General features: G+C 28.3%; 1 protein-coding gene across 1 annotated transcript; it reads left to right on the top strand.

Moving 5' to 3' along the window:
• Positions 7,572-10,190, top strand: LOC109356448 (exopolygalacturonase-like). The gene is made up of 4 exons (XM_019599768.1): positions 7,572-7,737; positions 7,825-8,112; positions 8,993-9,514; positions 9,928-10,190. The coding sequence occupies exons 1-4, from the start codon at positions 7,612-7,614 to the stop codon at positions 10,156-10,158; spliced, it is 1,167 nt and encodes a 388-aa protein (XP_019455313.1). The 5' UTR covers positions 7,572-7,611; the 3' UTR covers positions 10,159-10,190.

Here is a 10,842-nt window from a genome sequence, read left to right as displayed (position 1 = left end):
CAATCCGTTAATGATTTCAAATTGTCTTTCTCATGTTTAAATGGTTAATTATCTCGCAAATAGTATAGATTTATGTTTAATGGATCTTGATAATGTTTGGTGTATGTATCCATATTGAGTGATTAAGCCTGTTGCTTACTATTCAATTATATCATTGCTTAATCATTTCATGCTTAATTTGAATTAACATAACCTTTCATGCCATTAAATCAGTGATGCTGTTGTTTGCTGTCCATTTAATCGATTATGCTCTGCTGTTAATCAATTAAATCATGTAAATATGCATTTGTTCAATTTTCTTTCAGATGATTAATTAATTAATCGCCCAAAATTAATTAATTAATTACAGTCTGACATAACCCTAATAACTCTTCTGACTTTTGACTAGAATTGATTATTTGTATCTTTTTGATAATGTCAAAAGTGGAGAAAGGTTGCATTTAATTGATTATTTAATTGATAGGTTGCATTTAATTGATAATGTCAAAAGTGTTTGATGTTATTTGCAGGTTGTCATAAAAGCTTCCGTGTTTTTAGTCATTGCTTACATAATGGGGAGAGCAAAGCGCCACCTTTAAATTCACAACCATTATGCAAATGTACAACATCGTCAAGCTAATTCATCAAACGTAACGTATTATTTGATGTGGTGTTTGTCATCATCAAAAAGAGGAGATTGAAAGTACAAAGTGTCAAGGATTGCACTAGCAATATTTTGCATTTGTTTTGATGAAGACAAGGTTTTATTAGAGTTCAATCTTGAAGATGGCTCAATAATCAACATGCCTACAACTCATTGGTCATATCTAGACTAGGTTATATCAATAGAGTCATATTTCTAAGTAGTCTGGGATGTGTGCCTTAGTGAGTGAGTATAGGTGAGGTAAACCTAGATGCAAGTCTCACAAGTCATTATAATTGTCATATCATATTCATGAGACATATCATCTAGTTTATTGTATGTTCATGCATTAATCTTACATGTTATATGTGCATATTAAGCATAATATAATTGCTAAAATATGTATAGGAGTTAAGCATAACATATGAGTAAGTTTGCCTTTTTAATCACGATTTTAAGATGCTGGTTAATCGATTAACGTGGTGACTTAATCGATTAACTCAATTGTTTTTTGTTATAATTGTTTTCTGTTGTAACTGCTTAAATGATTGCAACGGTTTGAAGGGTCAAATCTGTTTTGTTTAAGTTTAGGCAAATTGCATAAACGCATAGCATTGCATACTATTGTTTACAATTGATCAGAGAGCATATTTTCGTGATTTACTTTGTAACTGGCAGAGAGAAATGCATGTGTGAGGAAGAGAGATTAATATGTTTTGTTGAAGTTGTTCATGGTGTATTACATGTTGTTTTCATATGCTTAATCTTATCCATTATTCATTGCATGTTCATGCATTCTTGCTAAAGATTTTAAGAGAAATATTTTGTGTTTACTGTCTTGTATTAACTCACATATGCATGATGTCTTGTGTGACTTAAGAGTGAGTTAATCTTAGAGTTTTTCATTGTTGTTATTTGAGCATTTTGGTGCTTGGTAAAACTTGTTTTTTGTAAACTGTTTTTGTACTTTGGGTTAGTCTCTTGGTGTCTTACCACCATTGAGATAGAGTGATTCTTCACCAAGACTAGGAGGTCTTGAATTGAGAACGAGGATCTTGGTTGGGGCTGGATCGCGAGAAAGGTTTTCTCATGCGATAGGAATAGTCAAACCAAGGATTAGAGGTTCTAGGAATTCAAGAAAGAAGCATTTTGAGTCTTGTAAATTGAATTGGTGTATGTGATTATACTAAGTGTTCAATATAGTGAAGAAGAAAATATCTCAATATCATAAGGGGAGGCCTGGATGTAGTTTGCAGTGGACCGCAAATGAACCAGGATAAAAATCCATTTGTGCAAGTTGTTCTCTCTTAATCTCCTTTATAATTCTTACTGTTTTAATTCGAGTTTGAAGATGATATTTTGCATGCTTATACCTTGCTATATCCTTGTTAATATTGCATAAAGATATATGTTGTATCTCTGCTTATCTTTTGATAAATAACTGTACAAATAGTTGCTTTGATAATTTTGTTTCTGTTGTGTGTTAATCGATCAAGCCCACTGGTTAATCGATTAACTAGGCTGTTTTCTAGAACTGGGTTTTGGTGCGATAAGCGGTAATTGATAACTGGGTTTTGTGTCATTTATTTGATTCTTAAAATTTTCAATTTCAAAGACTTTTATTTCTTATTATAAGTTTAATTTAGGACAATATTATTTTTTTGCAAATTTTATCAACTTTGTTTAGATGGATGTTTTTGCTACTTAAAATTTTCGATTTCAAAGACGTTTATTTCATATTATAAGTTTAATTTAACACAATATATTTTCTTTTTCCAAATCTTATCAACTTTTTTTTTGGATGAATGTCTTTCCTATCTATTTATTTTATTTGTATCATTTTTTATTCCTATTTACTTTTAAGGTTTAAATGTTTACGAGTTCATAAATTATTAAACATTTTCCATGTTTAACTTTGCTTAACACTCTCTTGATTTATTTAAGTGGCAGAAAAGAAAAAGTCTAAATTACACTTAGAATACTTGAGTTTTACTCAAATTACTAATTTACTCCTCCACTTTCTACAGCAACACAAACTTTCCTTATTTATATATACTGATTACCTCTACACGAGATATAAATGTAATATATTTAATAAAAATGGTGATAAATGTAATGAAGTTTTAAAATAAATGGTATATTATGGAGATAAGCAGTGTTGCTAAAACTGTACCGGTTATCAAATCAATCAGAGTATTGATATAGTGGTACAATGGTTCAACCAGTGGTTCAATAATTAAACCGCACGTCGGTTAAACCGGACATACCTACTTATATTTATATATAGATAAACCTATAACAAAAAAATTACAAATAGGTAGATACTCAAATTTATGATCCATATTTATAATCTACTCAAAATTCACATAAATAAACAACTTTAAGTCTTTAACAAATTCAAAGTCTAAATTAAAAAACATATATCAATCCAAAAGTATCACTTAACAACCACAAAATATAAATAAATGACATAACTTCACAAATACTTTTCTACCAAATCCTATCTTCAGACAGTACTCCAAGATTACACAAATGTCACTGAGATTACACACGAATGTTAGGAACCAAAAGGTGTAATCTAAGTATGTCTTGGAAGCATGTGTCTTGAAGTGTTGAAGAAGGGTTGGAAAGATGGGTCACCTTGTAATGGGTTTTTAAGTTTTTAAGTTTTTTTTAAAAAAAACATATGTGTATAAACCGACCGGTTTAGTAAAATACCAGTCGGTTCACCAATTTTGTCCAGTTTTTGACCGGTTTTGATACTTTGTCAGTTCAACACCTGTACCGTACTGGTTAGGGGCCCGGTTCACCGGTTTTCCAGTTGAACTGGCCGGTAAGATATGGTTTTTATAACTATGGAGACAAGTCCAAGTAGTATACAAGTCAATATCTCTTAATTATTTTTGTTCATTAAATATAGTATAAAAACAATATCGAGTTAGAATTATTGATACATTTTTTAATGAACCAAAAATAATTAAGAGACACTGAATCTTATACTATTTGGACTTGTCTTCACATTGTATCATATTTTGTTTAACTTAATTACACTATTACCTTTTTTGTTTAAAATGTCATACTTATTTCTTGAGGAAGGGTTGTTAATGTAATGTATGTATATAAATATGAGTGGGCTTTGTAGGTTAAAAAAGAAATGAGTCATTTGTGTAATTTCACTAAAACTGAAGAATGTAATTTCAGTGATATCAATACATTTATACATTTTTTGTTGGTCCTATTTTTTGTTGTAATACCAAGCATATTCCCTCACTTTTTTGGTATAAAACAAATCCATTTTGGTGTATGTGATTGCCCTTCCTAACAAGTATCGCTCCCAAAAATGAAATATTTGATATTTTGGTCATCCCAATAATCTAATAGGGCTTTACACCACTAGAACAACACTTTGTTGGTGGGCCATGCTATTTTTTAATGGAACGTAAAATATGAACGAAGAGATTAGGGTATTAATTTCTTATTTATTTTCCTAAAATAACTTTTGAATTTTCCTAAAGTTTACATTGGCTAGTTTACATAATCATAGCGATTTTATAATTATGTAACATATAAGGGATTCAATGTTATAAAAATTACCAAATATTCATTGGGTTACACAAATTTTCAAATGAGAATAATATAGATAAAAACAATATGATACTAAAAATAAATATAAATAGAGAATAACTCAAGATATTACTTCTCTTTTATGTTGTTTAGTTTATTATTTAGTTTTACTCATTATCAGTATAAAGTTTTTTTTTTTCACTCTAACACCTAATTGTACAAGATTCTATATATGACTTTTAAATTAATTATTATGAAAGCAAAAAAATATAATGGACCAATACATGACTTATTGACGTTATAAAATATATGTACATTATTTGTGCATTACGCAGAAACAAAGACTTTGAGCATGATATTGTTTATATCGTTAAGATTTATCACTTGAAATTGTTGATTTATAGTTATTTTTTTATCTTTCTATTGTCACTATTTTGAGTTTTTGACTTACATGACTATTATGTGTTTAACTCATACAACTTTAATATTTATATTGTATTATTAAATTAGTCACTACTTAACTAAAAATTTAGGTCTTCCATTTAAAGATAAATATTAAATATATTTTATTTAATATTAGAAAGAAGTGACTCGTGCAAGTATATAAGTATATTGCTAGTTAGTATAATATTTCATGGGTATAAAAACCTTGTGTAATTTATTTGCCACTTTTTTTCAATTTCAAATACTTTTATTTCTTATTATAAGTTTAATTTAGGACAATATATATTTTTTTTGACAATTTTATCAACTATTTTTCAATGGACGTCTTTGCTACTTAAAATTTTCAATTTTAAAGACTTTAATTTCTTATTATAACTTTAATTTCGGAAAATATATTTTCTTTTTTCAAATTTTATCAACTTTTTTTGGATGGATGTCTTTCCTATCTATCCATTTTATTTGTATCATTTTTCATTCCTATTTATTTTAAGGTTTACAAGTTTACGAGTTCATTAATTATTATACATAGTCCATGTTTATCCTTATTTAACACTCTCTTGATTTATTTAATTGATAGAAAAATGAATACTAGATTACACTCACAATCCGTGAGTTTAACAAAAATTATATAAATTATCCCTTCATTTTTTACACCAAAACAAACCTCCCTTTTTATATACATTGATTAATCTGACACGATATATAAAAAATGTGAGAAATGTAATTAAATTAAACAAAATATTGTATGTTATCGAGACAAGCAAATGCGGATCATGTAGGAGGCAACTGCCCCGTGAAATTTTTTTTTAAATTATTAAAACTTTTTTTTATATTTTTATCTCAATAACATATACTCTATCTCAAAAAATATGTCCCTTTATGTTTCACTTGCTATGGTTGGCCATAAAAATACTTCACTATTAAACTCATAAATTATAAAATACATTTTCAACCAATAATAATAAATGATATAACACACTTTTTGGCACAACAAATATCCTTCTTTTACCTACACCTAAATGACGTCTGTTTTTATGAAGATATTCATTGGAACTCACATATTTCTTTAATTTGTAGCTTGATAAATAAATTATAGTTCAGTGCTCATAATAATATGAGTTCTTAATGATTTTATATTTGATGAAAGAAATTATGTATGTATTGATATAATATATATCCTAATGATGCTATAAGTTATTTAATATTTATAATATATGTATTATTGTCCAAAAGTTATATTATATGGATATCAACGAGCAAGTGAAATTAGTTAGAGATATCAATTTCAATATTTTATTCTAGGTGTCGATAGCCATTCAAGTTTAAAATAATCTCAATCATATGTCATTAGTCATATATTGCTTTAACAAGTTATTTGTCTTATCTTAACTATTGTGGTTCATCTATAGCATAAATATCATTTTCAGCAATAAAGACAAACAAAAAATTACGTAATAAGATAGAAGATGTTTTTTTTATACACAACATAGTGATTTACATTGAAAAAGAAATAGCTGAAAATTTTACCTTTTATCCAACCATATATGCTTCTTTATATTTTCCGTTACACAATTTATTTTAGTTATAAATTGTAATGAAATATTGTTGTCTCTCTTATAGTTTAGGTTCAAGATTCACCACTGGAGACAAGTCCAACTAGTATACAAGTCAACATCTCTTAATTATTTTTGGTTGGTTACAATATAGTATAAAAACAATATCGACTTAGAATTTTGATTCATTTTCTAACGAACCAAAAATAATTAAGTAACACTGAATCTTATACTATTTAGACTTGTTTTTGACAATGTATCATATTTTGTTTAACTTAATTACATTATTACCTTGTCTATTTAAAGGATCACATTTATTTCTTGTACTGAGGTTGTTAGTGTAATATATGTATATAAATATGAGTGAGTTGTGTACGTTAAAAAAGAGATGAATGGTTTATGTAATTTCACTAAAATTCAATAATGTAATTTAAGTACTATCAATACATTTTGGGTCCTTCTATTTTTTTGTACTACCAAATGTATCCATCACTTTTTGGGTAAGGAAACTAATCTTTTCGGGTGTGTGATTCCTCCTAACAAATATCACTCACAAGAATCAAACTCTTGATATTTTGACAATTTTAAGATCTAACAAAGTTTTGTACCACTAGAATGACTGTTTGTTAGTGGACCATGTTATTTTGTAATGGAACAGGAAATATGAACCAAGAGAATTTCTTATGAATTTTCTTAAAATAATCGTTGACGTATGTATATATATATATAATCCTTTTTTACTAATATTACCAGGTCAAAACGTGAAAGGATCCAAATGTAAAACATATATTCAAATAGGAAAAAAAATTATTTTGCTTTACTAAAATTTACAAAATCTCAAAAATAAACTTTTCTTTTTAAGAATTTCTTAATTAATGGTTTTCAAAACAAATTTTACTCCCTCCTTCCCATGCTTTAATATTTTAACTTTTTCGTTAATATATTAGTTTAAGAAATGAAAAAGAGAGCACTATTTTTTTCCCTTTTTTGTTATATTATCACACATTAACTAATCTGAGTAATTCTGTTGAAATTTAAAATAATGTTAAAAATTTAGATAGACATTGTTATAGATATTTTAATTAAAAAGCAATATTTTAAATTGTACTTAATGCATCACTATAAAATTAATCTATTTCGGGATGTGTGTCTGTCATCCCAATAAATTTCGCTCATAAAAATCAAAATTTTGATATTTGATCTAGTACAATAACTAGGGATCCAATGACGTTTGATCTTACACCTTACACCCACTAAACTAATGTCTCGTTACTAGAATAAATCATAAATATTTTGCAGATATAATTACTTGCCTTATATATATAATATCCGATCCTTATAATTTAGTATTTAAAGCAACAGATTGATCTCTCATACATCATTTGTACACATAATAAGTCTAGTATTCTCCATCAAACTAACTAAAAGATGGCAAGATGGATAATTCTGATGTGCTTATTGATTTCCATTGTAGAGGCACGCCGCCATTGTTCCCATATTTACAACGTGAGAAACTATGATGCAATTGCAAATGGCAAGAATGATGATAGTAAGGTAAGCAATCATTCCTTTATCTTTTTTCATACACATTTTTTCATTGTTTATACGTAATATGAATTTTTTTCTCACTCTTTTTTTAAGGCATTTTTGAAAGCATGGAGTGATGCATGCAAATCTAGAGTAAGTGCAAGTGTTGTGGTACCAGAGGGAACATATAGGCTGAATCCAATAGTATTTACTGGTCCATGCAAGGCTTCAATAACCTTTAAATTAAAAGGGACTTTGATTGCTCCAACCAATAATCCATCTACAGGGACAACTTGGATAGATTTCAGATATCTTAATCACCTAACTGTTACTGGTGGTGGCAAATTGGATGGTCAAGGAGCTTCAGCATGGGGACGAAAGAATGCTCACCCTGTTCTTATGGTAAGTTGCTTTTTTAATAAACAAATATTATTATAATCTTGTTAAAAGTTTAGCCTTATAAATACCTTTATACCTAAATAAAGCAAGAATTCAATGAAAAGTAAAATGCTAAATTTTTGGAACGGTGGCCCACAACTACTACCTTTATCTTTTTTATTTGATAAGAATGAAATAGTTGTTGGAAAAGGCTGCAATGGCTTATATTGGTAGTAGTGGTCGTCAAGTACATTTTAATGTATGAGATTTGAATCCTCAATCTACTTACTATTTCATTCTTAAAACTTTTCATTCTCAACGTTTCCATATACTTTCTCCAACTTGTGCAAATGACAAGGCAGTTTCATAATCCAGATTTCTTCTCTTTCTGTGGACTTACCATAAGTTTGTCTCAGAAATCTCACGTAACAATCATGTTGTCCTCACGTTATTCATTGAAGGGTAAAGACCTATTTACACCCTCACACATTCAAGGGTAAATAATTAATAATTAATTTATATTATTATGTATAATTAATAGAGCTTAATGGGTTCGTATTACATTATAAACATATTCTCAACCCTTCATATATGAGAATTATACTTATAAATGTTTTAGTAGTATAAAAAATCTTTATATAAATGGTGAAGAATCATTTTTTCTTATTAATATTAGTAATTACCATTATTTAAATGTTAACATATGAAATTATTTGTTTTACTTTCTTTAAATTGGCTGATGTAGAGCTTAATTCTTACCATACCATCACTATATCATAAACTTGTCCATTAGGGTCAGTTACATTGTTCACTTTTTAATTGTTACACACTTTTAATTGTTACATTATTAGATTTACATGTAAAAGTTCATAACAATTTTGTTTTGTTGAAAACATGTGATCAGACAATGGGATTTGCCTTCGTCAACAACAGTAATATCAATGGCATACGTTCTATTAACAGCCAAAATGTACACATAACAATGTTTATGTGTGAGAATATAACCCTTTCACATCTAACAATAACAGCACCTGGCCAAAGCCCTAACACTGATGGTATCAAAATGGCTAGGTCCCAAGGAATAAATATCAATAATGTACATATTGCCACCGGTGATGATTGTGTTGCTATACTTACTGGCACCAAGAATGTGAATATTTCAAACGTCTATTGTGGTCCTGGTCATGGAATTAGTGTTGGAAGTTTTGGTAGTAATAGCGATGAATTCGATATTGAAGACATTTTTGTGAAGAATTGCACTTTTAAGGGCACCAGTAATGCTCTTAGAATTAAAACATGGGCATCTCCTTTGGACCATCCTTTAAAGGCTTCTAATATTGTGTATGAAGACATTACCATTATTGATGTGGAACATCCCATTAACATTGATCAAGAATATTGTCCAAGTGCTAATTGTGGAAATAAGGTACGTACTCTAATTCACATTTAAATTCTAGGCTAATTACTAGTTCTACTACTTATTCTTTTACATGGTAATTAAACATCTCATTGATCTTTTATAACTGGATAATTTAATTTTTTATTCTTTTATTGAGTGAAAGAGATTTTATGCATACCCATATATTCATTTGAAAAAATACATTCCAAATACACTTCTTCTACATATATACATCTCTAACATACTTAGGTGGTACTATTTAGATGTTATAATTAAATGAGACAAAAATAAGATAAGGTTCATTGTAATAAGGGTAAAAGTGCATGTATCTATATAAAATGGTGTGTGTATGTAGCATTATGTGTATATATAATTGAAGCTTATAATAAACTATATATGTTTTGGACATTCAACTTATGAGATTTTTGTACATGTTTTAGGTATCTTCAGGAGTGAAAATCAGCAATGTAAGTTACAGAAATATTCGAGGAACTTGTCAGGGTGATGTTGCAGTGAGTTTTAAGTGCAGTGAATCTAACCCATGCCAAGATATATCATTGGAAAACATTGTTTTGAAGCGTAGTACAAGTAGCAGAGAAACACTAACAAATCGTTGTTCCCATGTCAACGGTGCTTTTTCTGGGGAACAGTTTCCTCCATCCTGCATCTAGTGCAGCTCTTTTATATGCGACTCTGACATGAATGTTATAATAGAAGTTGAAATCGGGGTAGCTAGTATCCTGAATAATGTATGAATTGTTAGTCATATTTTTCGGATCATAATTTGTAATCTTTAATTTTGTCCTGCCAAGAAGGCCAAAAATAAAATTTCACAAATTATTACGAATTTCAATTTAAATATTTCTTAAAAATAAAAAATTATTTAAAAATATTTTGATGAACCCTTAATTGGCTTATTAGTGGAGACAAAGATATGCTTCAAGCACGTTCACAAGTTTGTCTCGAACCAATCAAAATATATCATATCAATTAAAAATTAAATATTCATAATTTTTTCTATTTTTGTTTCATTTTAATTGGTTCGGGACAACTTAGGGGACATGTTTGAGGACAACAAGTCCTTGTCACATTAGTAGGAGAGACTCAATTTCAAAATATTGCTCCTCAATTTTCATTTTCCAATACAAAGAAAAAAAAGTTTTAAAATGGTTTAATGCATAATTAATGGCCAAATATTACCTCGTTTTTGTTTTTCGGTTTTAAATAAGATTTAAAGATTTTAAATGACTTAATGAACACTTATCATCCTAATTATGAAATCATTCTATTTTTAAAAAAAATGCATGTTAATTCCCTTTAATTTTTTTTTCTTAACTAAATTAAAAAATTGAGAA

This window comes from Lupinus angustifolius, chromosome LG09, assembly GCF_001865875.1.
Source record: "Lupinus angustifolius cultivar Tanjil chromosome LG09, LupAngTanjil_v1.0, whole genome shotgun sequence".
NCBI lineage: Eukaryota > Viridiplantae > Streptophyta > Magnoliopsida > Fabales > Fabaceae > Lupinus > Lupinus angustifolius.
The sequence above is the reverse complement of the archived record's forward strand: the minus strand, read 5'-3'. Positions and strand labels throughout refer to the sequence as shown.